This window comes from Callorhinchus milii, unplaced genomic scaffold, assembly GCF_018977255.1.
Source record: "Callorhinchus milii isolate IMCB2004 unplaced genomic scaffold, IMCB_Cmil_1.0 Scaffold3, whole genome shotgun sequence".
Taxonomy (NCBI): Eukaryota; Metazoa; Chordata; class Chondrichthyes; order Chimaeriformes; family Callorhinchidae; genus Callorhinchus; species Callorhinchus milii.
In genome coordinates this window covers 94810902-94837109 of record NW_024704744.1, presented here as the reverse complement: position 1 = coordinate 94837109, position 26208 = coordinate 94810902, and the positions used below count along the sequence as shown (strand labels likewise).

The window sequence follows — 26208 nt, the reverse complement described above, 5'->3', positions numbered from 1 at the left end:
ACAGATCATACTGTACTCCTGTAGTTCAGGCAATAAAACCAGGAAAGTGTTGTTAAGTGATCATTTTTAGTTCTCGAGAGCCACACTCAGAAGAGCCATATAGAGAATACACAAAGCCATTTGAATGTACATTCCCCCCCAGTAAAAGGCAGGATTCATACATAGGTTTTAAAAAATGGAGGCATTTTCAGACGTAAAATATTTGTCATTGCTTGCCAAGTATTGCAGTTGACCCCTTTCAACATCGTGATTTATTCATGTTGATGTTGTTGCTGTGCCAGTAATTTGTGGGCATTATAATGTTGTCTGGAATTTTTCCCCTCTCCCTATTAGGTTTTTAAATAGAGTTTAATTGACTGGCATCTGTTTTGCCCCAGCTTTACAGAAGGATTTGGGTCTGAGAAAGGGTCATATTTTTCTGTCTCTTTTCCCTCCGTCAGATAGCGATTAGTATTCCTGCATCTGTGCTGCAGCTACGGTTTTGAGAGGGTCATTACGGAGAGATGTTGCTGACTTAATTGTTTGCACACTACTAATTAGGAATAGTTTTTCATTAAATGAAGAAGTTCTTTCTAAATAAGCTGTAGAGGCATCTGTTTGAAATGAGTGGAATTGCCGAGTGGTAGAAAGAACAGAAGCGTTAATGACGGTGAACATTTTTTTTTAATGTGATATGAGCATTCCAATTACGTCTTTTGTTTAAAAATAGTGCCTTTTCAAATGTTAAAGCCCACTTGTACCTGATTTAGAATTCCTGTGGGGGTCTTGATGGAATTATTCAGCCTGATCATTATTCTTTTAATTAAGAACATTATCCATAATGTGACTTGGTGCAGATTATAAACCCAGTTCTCGGCAGATGCTTTGTGCTTTTGAGTTTTTTTTAAAAAAATGCTACTTCAGAAATTACATCAACTAATTTTACAATTGCTTTCTGGCTTTTTTTTTTCTCTCGACCCACACATTAAATATCTAAAGCGTTTTAAATCGCAAAATTCCTGGGCAGTGTAATGCGTGTGACAAAAACAGTCTAATATTTGAAATGTTGGAATCCGGTGTATATGTGAGTGGTGATGATTTTTAAAAATATGTACATTTCAAAAAAAAATGCTATAAATTATCAGTGGTATTATTCCCAGTTGTGCACATTGTTGAATCTTTTTGAGCACATATGCTTTTCCTTCATTTTAAAGTCTAGTGCTCTTTTGTCAGTAACCTACCTACTTCGAAGATGTTTGTGCTCATTTAACTTAAATTTATTTGCATTTTGTTCCTCTCCGCTTTCTCCTTCCATTCCCCCACACCCCCAGCAAAATACCCACAAACACACACCGCACACAAATATAAATATTGAGTTGTTCTAGGGCAAAATAGAGAAAGTGCTGTGACTTTAATTTGGAGTGACTTAGCCCCACATATATATTTGTGCTCAAAGGGAAATCACTTTGGATTATCAGCACCGTAGCGCACTGCATAAAATATTGAAGGCTGCTTTACTTTCTAAAGGTGCCACTCGAGGGCAGAAGGGCTTTAAGCAAATTTTAAATTTACAAATAACTGACAGAGGTAGCTGATGAGCTGTGAACAGCATATGCTGCCTTACTTCTAAGATGTCGCATCAGCTGACGACTCCTCGCTTGATAACAGAATTGTTGCATTTGCCTCTGATGTGATTTAAGAGGAAGGGAACATTACTAATAACGCTGGAAGTGTGCTGTAAAGTTTCGTAGGTTTTCATACATTGTCTTTCAAGATACATTGAAAACAACGTGTAAATCCAAAGGACAAGTGCATTTAATTTTTCTACATACTTTACATATTTTTTTTTTTGCGGTGAGTTTATTTTTTCCCCGGCTAATGCTGTCACAGTGAGTAATGGGAAGTCAGGGGGAATGTAGTGTGTAGGTGTGATTACTGGGACAATTCAAGGGGGCTAGACATGTACATGCAGCTGAGACAATAGATAATGCATTTGACATATCTGTTTCATAATTCAATATAGTACAAAGTTTAGTTGATTCTTCTCAGGGAGAGCAAGTTTGGGTGCTTGTAAAATGACAGCTAAAACTGATTGAGATCACCGAGTGGTCTTTGAACACTGCTAAGTGCTCTCTTAACCTGTTGAATTATAACTGTGATTTGAGACAGTGCACTTTGCTCTCAGTGAATGGCATGCTTCCTGCCCTTCAAAAAAAAATAATTGTAAACCAAAGAACAATTGTGTGCTATAGTGAAAGTGCAAAACACTTCTGGCAATGCCGGTTATGGCTCCCAGTCAAATGTACACAGGACAAATCATCCCAATTAGTATCTTCTAAAGAAATCCACCTTCAGTTACAAAGAGAATTGCACCTGATGAAGGAAGGTGAATCTTCAATGAGGCACTTGTGCTGTTTTGAACAATCAGGCAACCTGAATATTATCATCCTGAATTCTCGCCCACACTGGGCTCCATAACTCCCATCTTTGCCAAACTCCACTAGGTCTCAGTACTTCATGTCTGAAAAATAAATCCAGCGCCTTGAGATGTCCTCCCGACATGAAAGGTGCTGTGTAAGTGCAATTTGTTGTTGTTGTTGTCCTGGTCTTCAAATTGCTTCAATGTCTTACCCTTCCCTAAAGATGCAATCTCGACTGTCTGTATTTTCCTGCCTATAGTTTTTGGATTCTGGACAAATCCTTTCTCCTCACTCCCTCCGTCTTACCGTTAATGGTTGAACCTTCAGCCACTGAACCCCAGCTCTCGGCAGCCTCGTTCTTTGGAACCCTCTTCAAAGTTTCTGTGTCTTCAAAATGCTCCTAAAAATATCTCATTTATCATGCTTGTAATCAACGTGCTTAATTATCCTTTCTGCCTACCTGCTTGATATTAATATTTCTAAGGTGCTTGGAAGGTGCTATATAAGTGCAAGTTATACTAAAATACAGCTTTTTAGCATGTTTGTTTTTGTGCATGTGTGTGGAAATACGTCTATAATGGTGTTTATGTTTGTTCCTTTTAATCAAACAGTTTGGATTTGTCACTGTGTTCATGGGCTGTTTGTAGCTAAAAGTCTATACACAAAATTTAATCCTACAGCTCATCACGTATTTAGTCCTTCCTCGACATTTCCACATTTTGTTTTCCGTTCCCCAAGCAAGTGACTTGCTTTCAGACATTTACCAGTATCAGTCTTACACCAACTATTGAGATGTGTATGTGTATGTGAGCAGCCAGAGGTGATTTGTCCTCTGGAGCTCTTTTTATGGGATAGTGTCTTTCCTGTATCTATTATAACGAAAGGCAGCACTACCTATATGTATCATTGCTAAATAAAATATGAAGTTCATTCTGCTCCTTTGTTTTCAGGCACCTTGCAGGTACTGAATGCTATGCAGGAGCTGGGAGTGGAACCAGATGTGGAAACCTACACAAACTATGTGCTGGGATCATTTGACAGCATTGACATGGCTCGTACCCAGCTTGAGGTTGGCATCTATAATGGCTCACAACAAAAGACCCCGCGTTTCACAAATGTGCTGCTACTGATTAAATTGCACTGGGTGGAAGGACAGTTCTATCTAATTTCAAATGGTTTCCTCTTAATTGTGAAAATAGAATATGGTAGAAAATAAGCAACATTTATGTGGAGCCATTTTTAATTCCTTTGCGGTCGGATTTATTTTTGATCGTATTTAGTTGAACAAATTCATATGCAATTATTTGATTTAAAATATTTTTATTTAATGCTGGATTAAAGTTTGGGGATAATTTAACTTTTGGTTATTCACTAATTGAGCCACAAGATCAAAAAAGGTCCATTTAAAGTAGAGAGCTGGTGACGGATGTTACCTGAATGCAAATAGACGAGATTATACTGTTACAACAAGACTATTGTAACATCAGTTTGGCAATACACAGACCTTTTGAATTAGTGTCATTTGTACCATATGCAGATCAGCGAATGGATCAATAAAAGTTCAATTTATATTATTAATGTAAATTCATCAACAACATACACAGTCACTAACCTTTAGGGTAAATCCTGTGAAGCAGTTTCAAACTTTGTTCTAACGTGTAAGGCTTTGTGTCAAATGCAAAAAGCATAGTTATTTATTATGAATTTTAAAAATGCACTGACATGATTGTTGTTTTGTCTCTGTAGGAAAATGGATGTCCAATTAACAAGGTTGGATTTTATGCATCAGAACTTAGGGCAGAATCTGTAAATGGACGATTAGACAATGTTTATTCTATGTGTAAGTACCGATTAATAAGTGATACCATTGCAATAATATTGACATGCGCAATTTAGTTAGAAAAAACCCTTGTAACCCTTTGAATTATACTCAAGTTTATTTCATGAGTAGGTGAGCCATATAAACTAGGAAAATCCCAGGTCCTATCTTCTGTTCCTACCTTCAGATAGTCTCTGCCCAGTGTTTGTGAAGGGAAGATTCAATGGGGTTGGGGGCCAAGGGTGGTGGGGAAAAGATGACCAAAGGCATGGTCAAAAAGGAAGATCTTGAAAGAGGATTGCCCTGAAAAGTGACCTATGTTGAATTCTGTATCGATCTACCTCAGATGAGCTAATCGGCAACTGTCTGTGGCCGGAATGTACAGTAAACCCCCGGGTTACCGGACTACGGATATCGTGAATTAGTACCTACTGGGCCCAAAACAGACAAATGTAAAAAAAAGAAAAAAAAATTCTGCATGCTGCATGGGGTGCTGTAGTGGACACGCTTCCCTCACCGTGCTTCAGTGGCCAGGGATATCGACTTTTGTTCGATAGTTTATTCACTATCTTCTGCTCGCGGGATTCAAACAATCACAACAGTAATGGCATTTACCAGCATTTTTCGGCACTTGAAAAGAAGCTGTACCGAAAAATGCCGGCACTGGCACTCACCCAGGTCCTAGTGGATATTGCAACGGTATTTGAAGAGGCTATTTGGACACCATTTATTGGAGTTATCAACTTTCAGGAACATTTTCCTTCTTTCTCCTTGACATCAATATATGGTTTGCTCTCTAGCTCTCTTTAAATGTTAATCATGACCCATACTTGTACATCTACCGGAGTATAAATGATTTTGCTGCTGGGCTTTTTACTTTTACTGTGTGTGTGTGTGTGTGTATGTATATATAATATATATATAAAAAATTTATATTCCTTTCTTGACAGTATCTTCGCCTCATAATCCTGCAGTGGACCTAAATAGTTTCCGAGGAGCCCTTATTTTAGGATTTAAAAGGTAAGCTATTTTTAAATTTTAAATCTAGAGCATTTGAGCAAAATGAGCAGTTATGGAACCAGTTAATGTAGTGTGTTGTAAGAATGATTTACTCAATTAGAACTTACTGTGTAGAACTGTTCGACTGCTTACATTGGCAATTAAATATTCTGCTAATTACTGCACAATTTGGTATTTTAGCAGAAAAAAAATACTTTTTTTTGCTATTTGTAATGTGGGTCGCATCTGTTGCGAAATTGGCATTGACTGACTTAATATTTTGCTTTCATGTTTAGCTAGCAATTACTGTACCATGCTCCGGTGAAGCACAAATGTTTTTTTTTGCAATATTAAAATGATTTGGTCATTCATTTAGATATGCTAAATGATCATAAATACGGTTGTGCTCGCTGGATGAATGTGCATCCATTGTTATTTCTACAGTAATATGTTAACATCACGCTGACAGAACACCAGCTTGAACCTTTTTATTCAGCAATTCCTAGGTCTTCTGCTCATTAGTGAATATAGGACCAAAGCTGCAGAACTGAGCAAGTTTTCCATAGAACAGGATCTGAACAATTCAAATCAAGTGCACACGATACGCTGATGATTTAAGAGTTCTGTTTTTAATTTTTAAGGATTATTTTGTGTGTGTGTGTGTGTGTGTGGTGGGGGGTGGTGGTGTAGAAGGGGGAATATGACTGAGCTTTCAGGTTCCTTTGACTTTAAAAATATAGATTTAATAATCCTTGCACTTGATGTGGCGCCTCATCCCATCATCAGGGCGTCTCAAAGCGCTTCGCGGGATGTACTGTAAAGTGAATTGACTGTTTATCTTGTGGGCGAGATCGATTTGATAACAGAAAGCATTCTTGCCTCTTATATTCCTTCACGCAAAAAGTTGTGAGCGTAGAATACAGCATCTCCTCCCCTCCATGCCCCCCTCCACTACCAGGCTTGAAACATGTGATCTGCACATTCTCAAGTATATGTTGGGATGCGAACACCTTACTGATTCACATCACAGACAAGGAACTGTTGTTAAGACTGTTTCCCACAGAGCAATCTCTCTATTTGCACTGAGATGCAAGAAACCAAAATATAGCACCGGGTCTAAACTAAAGAATAAGCAGTTTCTTCCGGTTTTTTTTTGTTGTACTAACTTCCTTTAGGCTACCTGGTTAATTTTTTCGTCCGTGGGACATTATTACTCTAGTTACAATTTGAATGCAAATGTTACACGTAATAAATGTTACACACGAGGCACATATATTTGCATGATATGTTCGAAAAGCAGCTTGTGGTTTGGTTACTCGATTTATCTGGACAGTTTCAGTTGTTGGGTTCATTCATCTTATCTGACATTTCCCGTTGACAACTTTTCATTCTGTGACGTGTTAACTATCAAATGACTTTCAAAGAAAATTCTAGAAACCGGAGTTATTTTTATTTTAAAAGGGAAAGGTTCGGAGTGGCAGACTGAATTAGCTGAGCTTTTTTTTCCGCCCCCTCTGAGAGTTGGGGCTCCATTCTACCACGGACTGAGTGCGGGTTTTAGCCCAGTCCCTAGTAAACGGGAGTCTGTAGCATAAACCACTCACTAATGGGCATTAGATTCACCCCAACCTCTAAGTCAGTCTGGTGTGAGAAGTAGAAATGGCAGTAGTGTGAGAGGATGTACATTCTTTTCTCGGATTGCCATGAAGGTACCTTCTTGGGGCACCGTTTGAGGGACGTTTATTCAGCTGTGCCACAACGTGGGGGGGCACGGCCTTTCACGGTGATCTCCTTCACCTCGATGGACACAGCATCCAATGAAACATTTGGACAAAGGGGACAAAGTTCTCGGAACAAAGATCTCGGCCCCCTTTTGTGTTTGATTGGAGGTTGAACGAACGCGTTGATAAAAGTTGCGAGTCGCATACGTTTGTTGAATAAAGTGTAAGAACGGGATTGCACTTGCTCGGCATTTTTTTTTTCCCGTATCCCGGAGTTCGTTTTTTTTTCCCCCTCTCCATGAGAAGAAACAGCTCCACTGTACAATATCAGAAGAGTGATTCTTTATCCTTTACTGCCCTCTGCAGGTCCGGTGACATCAATTTGCTGTGCATGGTAAGTGCTGGAAAATAACCGAATCCTTTTTAAGCTGCGGCATTTAAATATTGCAAGACCAATGCAATCGCACCATAAGGTTCTTGTTATAATCACCGAGGTAATCCCGAGAATCATTAAAGCATTATTTTTCCGTACGTTGTGGAATTTTGTTCCTCTTTGCATTTTAGAAATTGAATTGCCGAGACAATGCGCGATTCACTGCTTTGCAGCAACGCACAGCTTATTGGGGTCACTTTTCAACCCTCTGGCAAATTCGAGCAGTATTTAATTACTTTCGAAGCTGACACACACCAAAGTTGCTATAAGCATTTTTATGTGCGTATTGTCTGCTTTCACTTCCCCCCCCCTCCCCCCGCCCCCACCCTCTCCTCTTTCTGGTCATTAACTCAAAATAATACTTTAATAGGATCATGTTTTAAAACGTGTTTGTCCTTGGAAATGGTTCAGATTTCGTTTGAATTTCTTTCTCCCGAAGTCGAGCCATTGAGTAAATGTTGCCCGCTTGGCACCTGGCAGATGAAATGTTACAATGTGCTGTTGATTAATACCTTTATAGGAAAGTGCTTTGTTATTTAGAGAATGCAATTTCAGACACTGCTTGTCCTTGCATGCCTCTATCAGCTACAATATATGATTATTTTGTCTTCCCAGATAACAGAATTGTTGTACAAAGATGAACGTTATTGCCAAAACCCTCCAGGACCCACTGGTAGTGTTTCAATTTCTTTGATTGTAACTCGTCCTCAAATCCGTTCTATCTAATGATGGGCTTGAAGGATTACAAGTGTAACACTGATTGCTTTTTTTTTATATAAAAAAAGTGAAATTTTTGAAGCGTGTTTTCAGGAAACCAGTTTTGTATCTTTCCGCTCACGGCCGTTTTTTATTTTTCAAAAAAAAAAACCACAGAAACTTAAACCACATGGGATTGTAGCGTCTTTTCGAGATAAAATTTTAATTCTAAATGTGAAATTGATGGGTGAATGGAAATTGCAGGTTACGATATGAAAAGTGTGGCGGGTGCATCTCCGCTGTGTGTGTTTTCATTCGGCTAGTAATTAGTATTCCTTGTACTGAGCGGTTTGCCTTGTATGCTCTTAAGCAGTGAGATCCACATGCCTCAATGATCAATGTTGCCGTTGTCGACACTTTCAACAGAGTGACTTCTTACACCAAATGATTTGCCATAGATTAATCTTGATAAATGACAGCCTTAGTAATTTGTGGAACGATTGTCTTGTTTTTTTTCTCATCTTTTTCCCCCCTCTCTCTCTCTCTCTCTCGCACAGAGACCATTGGCTATTTTCTTTATAACTTGATTGACAACATGAGCGACTCTGAGGTTCAGGCCAAGGAGGAACATTTGAGACAATACTTCCATCAGCTGAAGAAGATGGTACCATTTCATTCTCGTTACATAATGCGCGTCCTGCTGACATGTATCTATTATACTTAAAATTGCTGCTTTTAAGTACGCCAGGATCACTTTTAATGACATGTCTAAAGTTGGAGAAGCAAATTACAATTCAAATAATTTCTAGACAAGTCTTCAATGTTTTTTTTAGATGATTTCAACTTCCACCCCCCTCCCCCCCAATTTTCTGTTTCAGGGCATCGTAATCCCAGTAAATATCTACAGAGGAATTCGAAATGTGCTGGACTCTTATCACATGCCTGAGTTAATCAAGGTGCTTTTTAATTTTTAATCTTGCTTTAAATCTATCGAAACACGACTCAACGAGAGTAGTAATGAATTTATTGTTTATGAGCTAGACGGTATGTTCTGAAATCTGCCTTCACACACTTGCATACATCTTAATAACTGAATCGATGATATTGATGGATCACACAGTTTTGGTGCCCTGCAAAACCGAGAAGTCACACAGGTGACTCCTGGCTTGTGTTGAGTTAACTGATCTCAGCGAGGGCAACACTACAATTGGGCCTCTTGTAACCTCAAGCATCGAAAGATAAAGTCAACCAATGATCCTCCCTAGAAATAATAACTTTCAAAAGGGAATTGGATACTCTATATACTTGAAAGAAAAAAAATGCAAGGCGATGGGGAAAAGCGGGGCAGTGAGACTAATTTGGTAGCTCTTTCAACGGAATCAAACCCAGGCATCTCACTTGTGAGGCGAGTGCTCTATCCCCCACTTGATAATCTAAGTGGAGGAATTGCAGTGCAGGAGAGAAGGCTGTTCTCAGAACTTTTGCTGCCTCACAGCTCAGTTTGTCCTTGCCTATCATGCAGAATAGATTGTATCTTACTGCTTTTGATCCTATTGTGAGGTATGTGGTTCATACACTTGACGTGGGTCCATCGTAAAAGGCACTCAGTTAGCATCAATAATGTAAAAGTGTCCTTTTGTATAACACAACAAATCTGGCCTTGTGCGATGGCTCTTAGGTTCCAATTCAATCCAACCTGACAGCCAAAAAGTTATTAACCTGCCTGAAACAGAGACTGTGCTTCTGTTCATTCACAAAATGTTTTATTAGTCTGTACCGCATATTGACAAAATAAAAACAAGTTCAATAAGTAAGGCCATTAAAGCCGTCGCCAAATAATTTCCCAACAAAGCACACAGTCAATTCACTTTACGTTATATTCTGTGAAGCGCTTTGAGACACCTCGAAGACGTGATAAGGCGCTATATCAAATGCAAGGGTTATTATTACTATTACTTCCCCTGGCTGATACATTATATCTGATGTGGAATCTGATCGGGAGCTCGTGGCCAAATGCAGATAAAGAGGCCTCTTATTGTATTTTTTCCTATTTGGAACGAATTGCTTTTTCCTTCTTCCTGCCCCCAAAAGAACTGAGTAAAAGTAAACGGGGGAAAAAAAGCCATTTACACAAATTTATTGTAATTTTTTTTAAAACAAATGTGTTTCAGGATATCCTCTTATTGGTGGATGAGCAGGATAAGCTGACTGCTACTGACCTCCCAAAGGTGAGTGGACGATCGAACAAAGCCGCTTCAATATTACCTGCTTTTAAATCAGCAAATCTTTTGTGTTTTGACCTTTTTCAATGGGAGTTGAATCAAAGATGTTTCGGATCAGACTTTACTCTAAATGTTCATCGCAGATGTTCAGCATAGCAATGACAAATAGAGTGCAGTTGTGTTCATGTATATTTAAATTATATCGCAAACAGCCTTGTGTTCCACCACTCCTCACACCACTGCTGTCTTTGTTTGCAAATTGACTGATTTTTAGAGGTGGTAAATATTTTTTTTTACTTTGGAGTGAAGCCGGTGGGGGAGCGATCTGATGATCTTCCACAAGAAGGGCAACTCTTGTTAACTCGATGAGGGAAAATGGGTCCAATTTGACAATAATTCTAAAACAATTTCTTAATGAAAGATTCTGGAAGTCCCTGACCCCAGTTTGGGGCAATATCAGTCTAACTCGATTCTATTTTCAGGGGATGACCCCCTCGAATCAGGGTGACGTATATGATTGTACTTCCTTCCAGTTGTTGGAAAGAGTCCCAATTCAGCTTTCTTTATTGACAAATCTACTAAGAAACGCCTCTTGATTGACATCAGTGGTGTTTATTTTTAGAAAATGCGCACGTGTCTACTGTTAATGCCAGCGAGAGAAACAAAATAATTGGGGGGGAGTCTGCATGGAACAATGGTACTTTGGAGACAAAATTGCTTATCCTAAAATGTTTATGCTAATAGTTTTTACAACCCCCACTCTTCTCCCAAAGTAAGTTGCTGATCTGCGTAATTTCTGTTTGCTAGGGATCTGAAGCTAAAATCTCTGCTTTAGAAGAAAATATGGCACAGCTAAAAGCAGAGAACCAGCCCGTCGGAGAGTTGTTGAAACAACTGATACAGATGCTCTGCAGTACTGAGGTAATGCTGCATCATTTCTGGGGTGAAATGAATATCGGATGTAAACTGGAGCCCAGGGTCAGCAAAAGAATGCGAGTTGTTTGAACTCAGAAGAGAGGGACAGAATGTTTCAAGAGTTGGTGTCGGGTTGACTCACTTGGTGGGGGCATGTTGGCTCGCTTGGTGGGGGCAGGTTGGCTCGCTTGGTTGCACTCTTGCCTCTGAGTCAAAGGTTGTGGGTTCAAGCCCCACATCGGGGAATTTTACCTAGAATCTACAGCATCGAAACAAGCCATTTGGCCAGACGAGTTCATACCGCGTTTATACTCCACAAGACTATCCTTCCTCGTCCCCTCTCTGGTTGCCTTATAGTCCCTTCTCTCTTAGGTGTGCATCTTTGTTAAGATGTAGCTCAGAAATGTAATTTTTAAATTCCCTCTCACAGCCTTGGCTGACGCTCCAGTGTAGTGCTGCGTTGTTAGAGGCGTTGTTCTTCAAACTGAGGTCTCGCCTGCCTGTTCAGGTAGACGTTAAAGATCCCATGGGGCTATTCTCCAAGTGACTTGGTCAACAATCCCCTACCCCCAAATAAAATAGGTCATTCTCTTCGTACCTGTGCATTGCTGTGCACAAATTGGTTGCCATGTTTGTCTACAAAATACACTGCACTTTACCTGTGAGACGCTTTGAGACATCCTTTCGATATGAAAAAGCATTGTATTAAACGTAGGGATATTTTTACTGAAAAGAGGTACGAAATTCTAGAACTCAGTCTCAGTGAAAATTCAGAAGAGGATAGCTCCTTCTCCTCGGCGTCCTCCACCCTCCAGCTTTATAGGAGAGTCCGCCTTGAATCTTAGCCATTGCTTGTAAAGTAGAAACAGACCTGTTATCAGTAGCTGATTTTTGTTCTGATGTAATCTGTGTTTACCTACAGGGGTTGCAGAGTTGTTAAGGTCTGGAGTGCACTGCCTGAAAAGGCGGTGGAAGCAGATTCAATAACAATTTTCGAAAGGGAACTAGATAGGTACTTGAAAAGGAAAAATTTGCAGTGGTATGGGGAAAGAGGTGGGTGGGGGGGCGGGGGGAACTGATTGAGTAGCTCTTCCACAGAGCAAGCACAATCACGATGGGCCGAATGGCCTCCTTCTGTGCTGTAATTTTCTATGATTCTGTGAAGGGCTATTGCACTTTGAGCTAAACAGCGAATGGCTTTGCCCTGATTAGCATTCACTTTAAGTAACTGTAAAATCTACTCTGGACTTGTGAGTTTGAAAACTATAAGATGCTTCTGCGGAAGATATGTTATTGTGGGTGAGAAGTTAAAGGAGCAGTGATACTGTTGGAATTGGCGTGGTCGGTCGGTGAAGAGGTGAACTTGATTTTCAAGCTGCTTTCCAAGTTACTGTTTGTATTAATGTTTTTTTCCTGTTGGGACACTTCAGTATTTTTTAATGTCTGTTGATGATATTCAAAGTGTTGTGTCAAGCTGCTCATTGTGCAGAATTGAATAGATGATAAAGTAACCTGTGTTTTCTTTTAACAAAAAAATAGCAACTAGCATGAGGCAAACTTGCTGGTCTCTTGACAGCCAGCCCTCCTTTCACCCAGTTGAAGATAATTCTTGGGTGTTAAACAAAATCACATTGCACTAGAAATGCAAAGTAAAATACTGTATATACAAGGTGTATTTCAGTGTAGCCATCATCCTAGACGGAGTATAAGTTCTACTTTACTTATGCTTACAGGCTAGGCAGGTAGTACTGTGGTGGTGGCATTGTCAGAATTGATTCCTCTTGGATGAGACATTAAACTGAAGTCTCATCTGCCTGTTCATGTGTACTTTTAAAGATCCTTTGCCACAATTTGAAGAGTTAAGGGAGCTTCTCTTGGTGCCTAGCTAACAACCCTCCAGTTTAATTGATCAATTACAACATGACTGTTAATGCTGTGAGCTTATGTATTCGTCTACAAATAGTCACTACATTTACAGTAAATCCAGTGAAACATTTGAGACATTTTGCTGATGTGATAAGCGGCCGGATCAAGTGCAAGTATTCCCGATATCGGATTCTGTATAATTGGGCCATTAACCACTATGTGTGACGTTTTATGGCAAATTCGAATAAATTGCTGTGTGGTGTACAATGACAAGATCAACGTCCTAGCCATCAACGAACACACACACACCCACACACACCCTGGCTTAACTTGTCACTACCACTTAAATCATCGTACTGTCAATATCCTAGCCGCATTTATTTATGTATTTGTTTGTGCATAGGCCTCACTCGCCACTCTGGGTAACATGTCACTGAGCTCTTTTCCATTGGCGCGACGGGTTATCGGGGGTTTAGGGTGCTTAGCAAACTATGGCAATAATAAATAATGCTTGCATTTGATATGATGCGGTTTTAGGTTGAAATGTCTTAAAGCGCTTCAAACAATGGGCAACTTGAGAGTGTAGTGACTTACGCAACCAATATGGTAGCTACTCTTAACAGCAACGTCTCATCCAGTGGACTACACCTTCAAAAATGTAGCACTCCTTCTGCACTGGCGTGTTGAGATTATGAGCTGGGGTTCCGATGTCGAGCTCGCCCCCACAACCTTCTGACCCAGAAGCGAAAGAGCTACCAACCCAGCCACGCTGTAATACTAGTGATTTTTATTCATACCAAATTCAGGCATCCAACTCATTTAAAAGCTTTAAGAGATGCTACCCGGCTTCTTAAGGGTTTTAACAGCATCTTTATGTTCAGTGCTGCAGGTCATAAGAAAATTATACAAATGGCGAGCAGAGACTCATTTTTAAATAATTCCTCGGCGGGTGAATTACTTGATACGTACTTCAAATATTAAAGGCGGCCTTCGTGATCCTAATAAACAGCTGTGGCTATAAATTTTATGTTCTTAACATCTAGCTCGCATCTTGTTAAAAATGAAGTGGTTCTGTAGCTTTCCAGTGCTTGGGTTGTTCTTAAGCTAAAATATCATGAAATGGAAAATCACTTAAGTCAGATATTGTCTTCTTAAACCACATAACGTATTCAGCGTTCACTAAAAATAACCCTGAATGTCCTTCAGCCTGCTTAAGAACCGCATACTTCGCACCGCGCTTATGACTTTTACAGCATGAATAAACTTGATCAAGATCTAATGGGTCAGGCCTCGAAAAATGGCTGTCACATCTTAAAATGTTGCATTTGTTTTTCTAATGGTAATCTATGCAGTGGTTCTACCACGACTCCTGTGGCCACGGTGATTTTAATACAGATGTCTGAACATACAGGGCTCCGTGCTGGACAAAAAGCCTCCAGCATCTGGATTGTCAGTGCACATTGTTGTACAGAAGGTCTATTAGCAACTTTAAATAGCTGAAGATCGCTGGTGGGTGTAGATACCAATAGCTGCGCTGCTGGACCACCAACGTTAAAGTCTGGTGCCATTTTGTCCTTGTTTTTATTTGTCCATCGCAGAGCCTTCTCAAGCCCCCAACATTTTAAACAATAATAACAGCAGAAGGTGTTTAAAGTTTTATACTACGGTATTTACAGAAAGCGAGCTCCTAGGAGCTCCATCACTAACTGGTTTCTCGAAAGTTCTGGAGATTGGAACGGGTTACAACTCCTTCTTAATTGACGTTCCTCCACTCCGCGCAGTGAACGCTTCTGTTTCCCAGTCGGCTTTTTAATAAAGCCGTTTTAAACGTTTACTTGTTTTTCTCAAAGGAACGCAAAGTCATTTTAATGCCAGTGCTTCTCTATTAAGAGTAATACATTTGATGAGCTGACCTATTTTGAATGTATTTTGCATTAATTTCTAAGTACAGTTCCATAATCCCCTATTTTTAAATTAGATTTTTTTTTCGAAAACTACAGATCAACCTGTGTGCCTACTCTGCACTGTCTAACCAGCACAGCGTACAGTCTACAGCTCAGCTCAATGGTGAAATGAGTACATAGGGAAACCCATCGCCGGTCTGAAAGAGAACAATAGGGAAATGTTTTGGGTGTGACCCTTCTTCAGAACTGGACCAGAGGAATGGGGAGGAGACCCCTTTTATCCCAACTTCAGAGGCCATCTTCTTGTTTTTTTTGTGAGACCACATAACTTGCTAAGTGTTTCAGCCTTTAAAATCAAGAGACTGTCCCATCAATGCCACTTGGTCACTTGCTTACTGCTAATTCCAGAGCAGTTTAGGTATCTGATAATGATAATAATAATAATCCTTGCATTTGATATAGCGCTTTTCACGTCGGGAGGACGTCCCAAAGCGCTTCACATAACACACTGTAAAGTGAATTGACTGTATATTTGTGGGCGAACGCGGCAGCCAATTGCGCACAGCAATGTCCCACAAACAGTCGTAGATTGAAAATGACCAATTTATTATTGTTTTCTTTTTTTGGAGGGATTATTATTAGGCTCTGTGTGGAGTAAGGAAACTTGCCTAAGGTTTCGCCCTCTGCCTGGAATTGAACTCAGGTCTCTCGCTTGCAAAGCGAGTGCTCTAACCACTGAGCTACAGGACTCCACGAGTCTGTGGAGTCATTGTAAAGCAAGACTCGGTATCACCATAACTTAATGTAAAATATAATAACCAAATGTTAAAGTTCTAGATCTGTTTTAATATTGAGTAAAGCAGTAAATAAAAATAACGCAAATAATTCTCCCGATCAATAAAAAAAACCAACAGGGATTTTTGAAGAATATCGGATTTCATAACTTGAATTTGCAAGTAATCAATTCAAGCTTTAGGTTATACATTTTCGATGTAGACAGTTTCAATTTGTAGAATAGCTTTTCGACATTGGCACTTGATATTGTCGAGTTCAAGTTGCGGAAAAGCTTAAACCAGAGTTAAAACCCTTTTCGACCCGTGATCCATACCATTTACTTGATGGTGTTCTTAGCTCAAAAGAACTTTAATCTGCTCAATGTGATTGCAAATTTACTTGATTTTGTCAAATCGCTTTGGGCGTCTTACTTAAGCACTTGCAAGAAACAAAACAAAACTACTGCGTAATTTCCGTCAATAGGGAATGATTCCCAAGAGTCATCCTACTGTGACACAAAGCTGATGCTGTTCAGTTGTTGAAGCAGTTGACCTATTGCTTACAGTGTGGCACTCCTTCACAGAAAAGCTTGCTTTGTGACAAACCAATCTGGAAAAAATGCAAAGTGCCACCTAATTATACTGAGAGCCAAGTGACAAAGTCTATTGCACGCTACAACTTCTAAGCAACAACATGATTCCCTTTGTGGAAGTAATGGAAAAGCTGGAATCTGAATAGGTGACATCCACTGGCTCTCCGTTGCAGTCGGGACTGGTGCCAGAATTTTATTTGCATTATAAAAGCCGGAGGAAAGGTTTACTGAGTTTATTTGTGTTATACTTTTGCTGTACTGCGATGTAGGCACCTCAGAAACTGTTGTTTTAGTTATTTTAGTCACGGTTTGGGGTTGAATTCTGCCGTTCACAGTGCCTTTTGAAGCGAATGAATCACAAGTCAACAAAGTCATCGACGATCACCCACGAAATATACACGTCAATTCACTTTACAGTATTTTCTGCGAAGCGCTTTGAGACGTTTTGAAGACGCGATAAGCCGCTGTAGCAAACGCAAGGATCATTATTATTATTAATCTCTTCAAATTTAATCTTTTCTTTCTCTTTGTTCGGTCCCCCATGCGTACCGACTCCTTGCTGGGTTACCTTTAGATCAGAGCATTCATCGAAGTTGCCATTTTTGGCGTGCGTGCAGAGATTGGAAAGATTGACAGACTATTCATTGGTGGAGTGGGAGGGTGAACCATTACAGCAAATCTAATAAAATGGTGGAACAGCCACAATGCACCGAATTGCCTACTTATGTTACTATGACAGCAACATTTTCTATTCAGAGGTTTTTGAATAGATGTCCTCCCGACGCTGTACAAATGTCATTTTGTTGTTGTTGTTGCCTGTGTGGCTTTCTTGTTTCTAAATGGAAATCAGAACTACAAAATATGTAGCGCCTATATTAACGATATAAACGTAATTTTTTTTAAGATTGTGACAATGAGAGTGGCCTCAAGCCCACTGAAAATTCCTCCGTGTATGAAATCTCATGGGGTGAGAGCTGCTCCATTGGTAGATAGAATGCTTGACGTTTTCTGGGTTTCATTTGAAACGTTGTAATTTATTTAAGAATGAAATGAAAATTATTAATTGCAACTGACAACTTTTTTTTAAATAAAAATCCTGTGTGGCGAACGCTGGCTAAAACAGCAACGCGTCTGGAAATGCCGGTGTTATGGGGGACCATTGTAGTTCTGCCTTATAATGGCGAGGCTGACTTTGACAGAGCTGTTATTTTTTCTTCTTGTCCTATTTAGAATATGCAAAAAGCCCTCGAAGTAAAAGCCCAGTACGAATCGGACATGGTTATTGGTGGCTACGCTGCACTAATAAATCTCTGCTGTCGACATGATAATGCAGAAGAGGCACTGAACCTGAAACAAGAAGTGTAAGTACACCAGGGTAGAAACATGTCAGATTAATTTATGCTGATATACAGACCTTGTTGAATTAAGCAGGTAGTAATCTTAAACCCTTCATGAAATCTTAATCAAAACCTGGACTGTGGCTAAATTAAAAGTGAGAGGGGTTGCACACTGACATTTATAGAGGATGAAGTTAGAGTACACTAATGCAACATCCTGAGGGAGCAATATAAAACCTGCCCTGTTGCATGAAAAAGTAACCTCTTCCTTTTCTCAAAAATTTAAGGAACCGCAAAGATTCCTCGCTTGCCCTTGACGTAAATAAGTACTTGGCACTTGTGAAGGTCCTATCCAAACATGGTAAATTGGAAGGTAAGCTCCCGACTGCGGAAAGAGACTAAAGATGAAAGGACTGTGGCTTAATGCACGACACTGGCTGTAAAGCAGAAAAGTATTTCGAATTTATTTTGCTGTTGGATCATGTCTTCAAAGGTTATATTAACATATCGCATAATAATTTGTGTGTGAGTTCACCCAAAAATGCTGGGCAATGCATCCCATTACTGTAGTATATAATGGCTTGGCAAGCTTGTCATTTACATTTTCACAGCTCAGTGCATCTGCTTTTCTTTGCCGTTAGTTTTTATTAACATAGGCGTTCGATTTGAGTTTGAAGAACATGACTTGTGGCATAGATTGCCTTCCGTGCCCAAGCTAATGGCTTTATTTTTGTTTCAGAAGGCTTCTGCAAAGTAATAAATTGAACGCAAAGTTACCGACATTTATAAACCTTTTTAATATTCTATTTGTAAATAAATGCGGTGCAATTCAATTTTGAAATGTATTTGAAACTTATTAAAAAAACATTTTGAAATAATCCATTCAGTTGGATTAGTTGCTTTTTATAAAAAAAAGCACATTGCTGGCTTGCTCTTTGTTGTGCTAAAAGAATGGACTCGGTCTGTTCCATAAAGAGAATTAATTTGCTCAGATTATCAAACCTTATTTTTTTNAATGTAGACTGTTAGAAAGCTTTCCCTTGCTAAGACTGGATAATTAGTATCGGCCCTGCAAACAGGCTGTATCGGTGTCAAGCCATTAGTCTGGATGTAAATACAGTGTAAACACATCTTAATTATCTGGCCTCGTGACAAACCATCTGCTGGAGAAACAATAGTGTGATTTAGCAGATGTTATCGTTGGAGGATAAAAGCATCCATTTAGTGAGATCGTGCAGCTATAGGGCAGGCTGTGCCGGGTTAGACAGTGCAGAGTGGGCACACGGATACTGCCTATAATTTATAGACGCGGCAGCAGAGAAATGATAAAATCATGCTATTGTGGTGTATAATTGTAGTCTCGCGCAGATACACAAGTGCTAATTAACTTGAAATCCGCATTATACTCCAGAATTTGCATTCTTGCTTAGTTAATATGCCACTTTTTTAGTTTTTTTTAAAAAAAAGCAGTTGCATGAATTTTAACTCTTTGAATGTTTTACACCGCAGATGCTATTAACATCTTAAAGGAGATAAAGGAGAAAGAGGTTGATTTAAGGGATATGACGACAGCTTCCCTCTTCCATATCCTTAACGCCGCAGCCATGCGAGGGGACAAGGCGGCAGTGACACAGCTACACGAGGCGATCATCAACTTGGGGTTCGCCAAACCCACGAGCAACCTGTGTTCTCCGCTGATCACAGTCGATCTCGAGAAGTAAGTTGGAAACTCCACAGCGAGATTTCCTCGCTCGGCACAGCAAATGCCCCTGCTGTGGCAGAGGACTCCCCTTATCATTTCTAGCTGCTGAATGGAATATGTTTCACAAGACGTACGTGATTAGGAGAGAAGCTGAACTGACTTTCATGCAAAATTTCCTTTTTAGATCATAAAATGGATTCCTCAAAATTGGGTAGAAAATTTGTGTCGAATCAAATCTTATCCGTAATTTTGTTTTTATTCTCCCTTTGTATGTATATTGAGGAAAATTCACCCTTGAATTTCACACATCAACATGGCAGTTGGATAGGAAGGATTTGTGTTAGGAATTGATTCATATTAGCTTTGCTTTGCTAAAACTGTAGTGTCTATTTAGACATGCAGGTCACTGTCAGCACTTGTTTAAAATAAATGATTGATTCTAACTTGGGCTGTTACTGCCGATTTGCACGAATTTAATCTCAGAACATCCCTGATTATTCAGTGAGTTTACCCAGTGAGTGATTGTGCAATAAGGTCCCCAGGTCCAAGTCCGGTCTTGATGCTACAGTGGGCCTCAACGCAGGTAAATTAGCCAGGATACTTGCTCCTGATCACTGTCCAGGTATGTAGAGAATCAGACTTGACCTTGAGGCAAGCCTGGTTAAAAAATAGCTCGCCGTCACTCGCTGGCAAGGTTTGCACATCAGAGGGTGAACCAGAGCCTGTTGAACTGCATCCCTGGTAGAATAAAATATCCTCTTGGGAAGGGTGGAGAAAATTGGTGAGGAACAAAAAGATTTCATGAGTATTCTTTCAAATAGGCGACACATTTGTGTGTGTGTGTGTACGTTAATATAGCCACAAAAATCAAAGGCTTGATGTAAAACGTTGGGAAGTAGCAAACCCAATCATTTCATTTTTTGAAATGAAAACGTTTTTGATGAGAAGCAAAGAGTAGATCCTTTTTGTAATTGGTTTGGTTTTGTACATCAACTAACTTTATATCAAGTGGGGCTGGGAGGCTTCCTTCTTGGTTGATCTTAAGAGTTGCCATGCGTTACCCTGGAAGGTTTTAGGTCGAATCTGACAGGAGGAGGAAGCTAAATTTACATATACAATTGAAATGACATGATCACTGAACCACTCTGGGTTAATTACAGTATCTACTGATGTTAATTCGGCTCCTTTACATGCTGCCACGCTCAGTAAGTATCTCCTGTAAACCGGTTCTCCCCCCCCACCCCCCACCCCGATGTCGTCACACAGCTCTCATCTTTCTGAGATTAAATTCGCGCAAATCGGCAGTAACAGCCCAAGTTAGAATCAATCATTTATTTTAAACAAGTGCTGACAGTGACACTGCATGTCTAAATAGACGATGCAGTACAGGGGTGAAAACCTAGCTCGACAATGTTATGCTTTGACGTTACTAACTATATGCGACATCTTTCTAAGCCATTGAGCCTTCATTAACCGCTTGGAAATTCATGTTTGGAAAACTGGAGAGCCAACGGAAAGTTACCGTTTGCTTCTCAATCCCCTTCCAGAAGCAAGTTTCCCTAAATTCCAGTTCAGTGGAGACCTCCTGAATAAGCCCTGTGAAACAAACCCCTGTGAAATGAGTGCCCGTATTGACTTGAATGTTAACTTGACTGTTATGATTAGCACAGCATCCATTTGGGAGCCTGGCTTGGAGAGGCTTAGAAAGGAGCCCGCACAATCGCCACGGCATTGCAACAGCAGGCATTTTTTTTTTTGCGAAACTAAAAGGTGAGGTACATGGTCAGGCAGTGTAGAGGAAAGCTTGGGATTACTGCTGGGAGTGCAGAGGTGTTCTATTCTTCCAGCATTAGCGGCATTCCTCACCTTAATTAGCTCTTCAGATTGTCAGACTTGTCAGCTCAGTATTCCAAGAGGATGATTGAAGTGTCACATTCCCAAGTGTAAACAATCGAACTCGCTGGCTTTTTTTATGAGGTACGTTGAAAATTATCGTGCCATTCATCGCATTGTTTTGCGAATAGGGCTTTATATTTGAGCAACTGCTAATGAAATATTTTGATTGGGAGGGGAGGGGGATCCAATAAATGTCTGGGCAGAGAGAGCGGTGGAGGAAGGAAATGGGGCTTTGGTTTCCCAAACCAGTGCGACTGTGTGCAACTGCTAATTAAGACAGAAGTGTTGCTGTAAACATCTTATTGTGATGCTTCGTGGGGCTGACAGACATAAAATGCGTTTTAATAACCGTAGACATGGTCTTGCACATTTTGACCAGAGAGAGTTTTTTTTTAAAAGAACAAAGCATTTCAAACTAACGCATTTGGTCCGTGTGCTTTAGACCTTCTGATATTTATTCCCATTTGAGTCAAAGCGTGGAAATTAAAAAGTTTGCTGTCGCACGTAAGCTTCCCTCTTCCCTCCCCCCCACACACACATCTCTCTTACTCTTCTCTCGCTCCCCCCTTCTGTGTGTTCCACCCCCTCCCCTGTCCATAAGTATGTTGTAACGATACTAAAACCCTCGTACAACTTGCTCTTTTTTTAAACTCGGGATTTTTTTTTGCAATTATGAATTTAGCATCATCAGCGGGTGAAGGACAAAAGTGGTTCATTTGCTTTGCAGAGACAGGACACTGATAAGATGATTTTTCGTCAAGGATCATTGGGTTGTAATTAAGTTGCATTCATGGCTATTGCATTTTGAAGGATGATTGGTAAATGACAGGCTTCATGTGCTTAGTATGGACAGCGTTAGCAATTTTTTCTGTCCCTGTCAGAAAATCCTGTTGAGGCTGATAATGTAAATGCAGCATATTATTCTGAACAAAAGAGCAGGGAAATGAGCTATCTTGTCTAGTCATTCAGTTGTTTAACAGTGACTTCCAGTTAGACTTAATTGGTTGGAAAGCACTTGACATGTGAAGTTACAGCTATTTCGAAAGCGTGTTTGAGTAAATTTTAAAGTAAGTGACAGCTAAATTGTACCTAGGGAAATTATAAAGCCTTCAACACAGTTAATTTTTTGAGGATTAGTTGTAATTGCAACACCAGTCTCCTTGAAGATTCCTCATTATGTCTAATGAACAGAGGAACATTTAGCTCAGTAAAGAGCTAGTCTTTAACTGTGTGATTGTGCAAACCTGATTGTACGATGTAGAATTGATTTCCCTGAACACCAACATCTGCTTTAGATTTACAGATTGGGGATTTATTACACAAGTATTTTTCTTCCCGCCAGTCTCTCTCCCTCTCACTTCCACCCACCACCCCCTTATTTCGCTTCTTTCCCTGCGGTTTTCAGCTTCAAAAGACATGCTTTTCAATCAGTAAGCCTGTCATGAATTGCCACTTAACTGAAGCTTTTAACATAATGTTACTGCGCTGCATGGCAATTAAAATCAACAGTCCACAATGTTTTCTTACATTATATAAAGTGAACTGTCTCTTGCTCCTCATTGTAAAGTTCTTCATCACGGAACAAATGGAGGCTAAGCAGTTGAATAGCAGCTGCATGCTTTTCACGGCAGTGTCCTATTGTTTGTCTAGTCTATTGCTTTTATTTAGTTGCACCATCTATTCACAGAGAAAAATTAACCTGTAATTTTGTCTTCATACAAAATGACAAAAATTTGAATGTCTCAGTGGGGTTCCACTCACTGTACTGTAAACATGGCTTGGGAAGGGTATAAGGTACATATCTATCATGTTAAGTCCCGTTTACACAGGAGAATAGTACTGTGTTTAGATCATAATGATCCCAATTTAGTTATTTCATTTTTGCACTTGAGACTTTTTTAGCTTGCAGTGTAGCGGGTTTCCTTAACAGCAGCTTAGACCGTCATTCAACATAACCGTGGCACTGTTTTATTTTCTGAACAGCTCTACCTACTTACAGCCGGTCAAAAGGGGTGGGGGGGGGGCATAAATTCTTTGTGGTCAACGTGATTAGCTGCAATTTAGTGCAAGTAAAGTGCTCTGTGTCAGTTTTTCGCCTGATTATTTATAAACACACACACAGGCAAGTGTGCGTTCTTGCTTGCTCGCTCTGATGCCTCAACTTTGGGTACTATTTGCCTTGCAATCATTCAAGAATATCATTATTCTTCCAATAAATAACAGTGAGTGGGAATAAAAGAGAGATTTGGGAACAGACAGTTGGGAGTTGGAATAGTCCTACCATTTGGATCACGAGACAAAACCATTTTTTAAATGATAATATAATAATAATAATCCTTGCATTTGATACAGCGCTTTTTCACGTCTTCCAAACGTCTCAAAGCGCTTCACAGAATGAATTGTAAAGTGAATTGACAACCAATTGCGCACAGCAGCATCCCACAAACAGTCGTGGATTGAGTGACCAAATTATTGCTATTATTTTTTAAGGTATTACACCCAGAAAGCGATCTACCAATCAACTTAACAACCAGGTTCTTACTTACTGCTAGGTGTGTGGAGTAAGAAAACTTGCCTAAGGTTTTGCCCCACCTGGGAATGAAGTCCAGGTTCTCTCGTTTGCAAGGCGAATGCTCTAACCACTACCCCACAGGACTCCAAATATACATTTGATGATGTTTATGATGTATTTTTGAGGCAGAGATAGAAATGTGTAATTCAGTCTTAATTCTTACCTCAAACGGGATAAAAATGCTCCTAATTTTTATTTACAAAAAANCCCTACGACTTAATCGCAACCTTAAATTACCTCTGGGACTTTTATATTGAAGCTGTTGAAGATTATACAAATTGAAGTGTTTGTTTTTAGATGTATTTTGCTGTTCTGAGTTGGCGATGCTGTAGTAGGAATGCGACGTAGGTTAAGAGTAATGTGGATTTTGAGGATAGCGTTATTTGAGGGGTAATTATTATAGGCTACAACAACAACAACTTGCATTTATATAGTGCCCTCCACGCCAGGCGGTGTCTCAGAGCACTAAACAATGGCCGAGGCTGAGCCAGGGGAAGGGGGAAGGTGACCGAAGGCGCAATCGAAGAGACAGGTCTTCAGGTGCGACCTGAGGACGGGGGGGCGAGGCGAAGGGGTTCAGGGAGGGAGTTCCAAAGTTTCGGGGGGTAGTAGTGAAAGGCACAGCCGCCAATGGTGGAGAGGAGGATTCGGAGGAGGCCGGACCCAGTAGAGCGGAGGCAGCGGGTACTGCTGTGGGGAGAGAGGAGGTGCAGACCGATCTGAAAAATATATTTCACCAGGTTGTGTGCTGTCCATATCTAACTGGGAATTTGTTCCATTATGGCCACTCATGCAAAAGAGCGTGGAATGCTTCGTAAGCAAGAGGACCTGGGTTTGATTCCCGGGCAGGGCGAAATGTTTCGCAAGTTTCCTCACTCCACACGCCTGTTTACCTTGCAGTAAGTAGGTACCCGGTGGTTAATCGATTGGCAGATCGCTGTTTCAGTGGTAATAATCCCTTTAAAGAATAATACTAATTATTTGGTCACTCAACCCACGACTGTTCGTGGGACGCTGCTGTGCTCAATTGGCTGCCTCGTTTCGCTCACAAGATGTACAGTCAATTCACTTTACAGTATATTCTGCAAAGCGCTTTTGAGAGGTCTCGAAGATGGAATAAGACGCTATACCAAATGCAAGGATTATTAATTAAAGAACCTCAAGCTCTGTAACTGTTGAAGTAAATGAAAAGGAATGTTCAAACATGGTCTCTTTGCATCTCCATGAAAAACAAACACCGGTAGTTTGAATGAGCAGCAACATCTGCACAGATGCAATCGGTCGCAGAAGCTGTACCAAATTAGGGCATGTTTACATGGCGTGCTTTAATCACGGGAGTAGGGCTTATAAGCTCCCGTTTTCATAAAGGTGCTTACCACTTCAAACTAGAGCCCATGATTTGCAGGCTTTCCGTTTTATGCAAGTTCAGAATAAAATTTGACAGATGCTTGCCCTGTAAGTACACTGGTCATATCCAGGTTTGCAGTTCTGCTCATGTACTTAGCTGCATTGCGTCTAACTCGGAATTTATGAAAAGTGTACTCAGCGGTACTCATACTTTCAGTCAAGGAAATATTGTTAAGGACTGTGTGCAATTGGTTGCCACTTTTCGCCCACAAAATATACAGTCAATTCACTTTATGGTGTATTCTGTGAAGCGCTTTGAGACGACTCGAAGACATGATAAGGCACTATATCAAATGCAAGGATTATTACTATTACTGCAGCCCGATCCAGTAACTGTCTTTTCTCTTCCAATTAGAAGAAGAGGCCTTATGGGAGGAAGAGAGAGACTGTATTGGAAACGAACACCATCTTGAACAATATTTTAGATTAGAAGCCTTAAAGAAATGGATGGTGAAGCATAGGCTAGTGGTATGCTTTAAAGTAAGAAATTTGGAATAGGGCGATAATGTAGCAGAATAATCTTGAAACGTCAGTGGTACTGGCCAAGTGCAGACCAATTTGCCTGTAGAGAGAGTTCCCAGTTCCTGTAATAGTACTGTGAGTGACGAGATATACGGTGGAGGCTCACTGATCCTCCACATGGAAGGAGAATAGGAAGGCAGTGAATAGGGAGTAACCTTATACTTCTGATTTAGAATATCATTGGCAGAAACATTCACAGCCTGTTGATTTGCCCTTACCATAGTCACGGAACCCAATGGGGAGAGATAAAGAAAAATACGATGATTCTGGAATCAGGTAGCTTGTGTGTTTTTTTTTAAAATGAAGTCTTTTAAGGGTACAAGTTGGTGTGCAGGGTTTCCTGCCCTAAGATGCCTCTCTAGAGGGACACAGACTCAATCGAATCCATGATCACTGTACGTATAACGGCTGTGATAACGTGACTCTATTTTC

At 40.2% G+C, this 26208-nt stretch overlaps 1 protein-coding gene across 1 annotated transcript in view; it reads left to right on the top strand.

Moving 5' to 3' along the window:
* The window catches only part of lrpprc (leucine-rich pentatricopeptide repeat containing), an 84683-nt gene that overhangs the window by 23842 nt on the left and 34633 nt on the right, over positions 1-26208 (top strand). The window contains exons 12-23 of the mRNA XM_007896847.2: positions 3350-3468; positions 4146-4239; positions 5169-5238; positions 7305-7332; positions 7987-8044; positions 8625-8731; positions 8946-9023; positions 10239-10295; positions 11097-11210; positions 17571-17701; positions 17965-18050; positions 19187-19394. Coding sequence (XP_007895038.2) covers positions 3350-3468; positions 4146-4239; positions 5169-5238; positions 7305-7332; positions 7987-8044; positions 8625-8731; positions 8946-9023; positions 10239-10295; positions 11097-11210; positions 17571-17701; positions 17965-18050; positions 19187-19394 — 1150 coding nt within the window. The remainder of the gene's footprint in view (positions 1-3349; positions 3469-4145; positions 4240-5168; positions 5239-7304; positions 7333-7986; positions 8045-8624; positions 8732-8945; positions 9024-10238; positions 10296-11096; positions 11211-17570; positions 17702-17964; positions 18051-19186; positions 19395-26208) is intronic.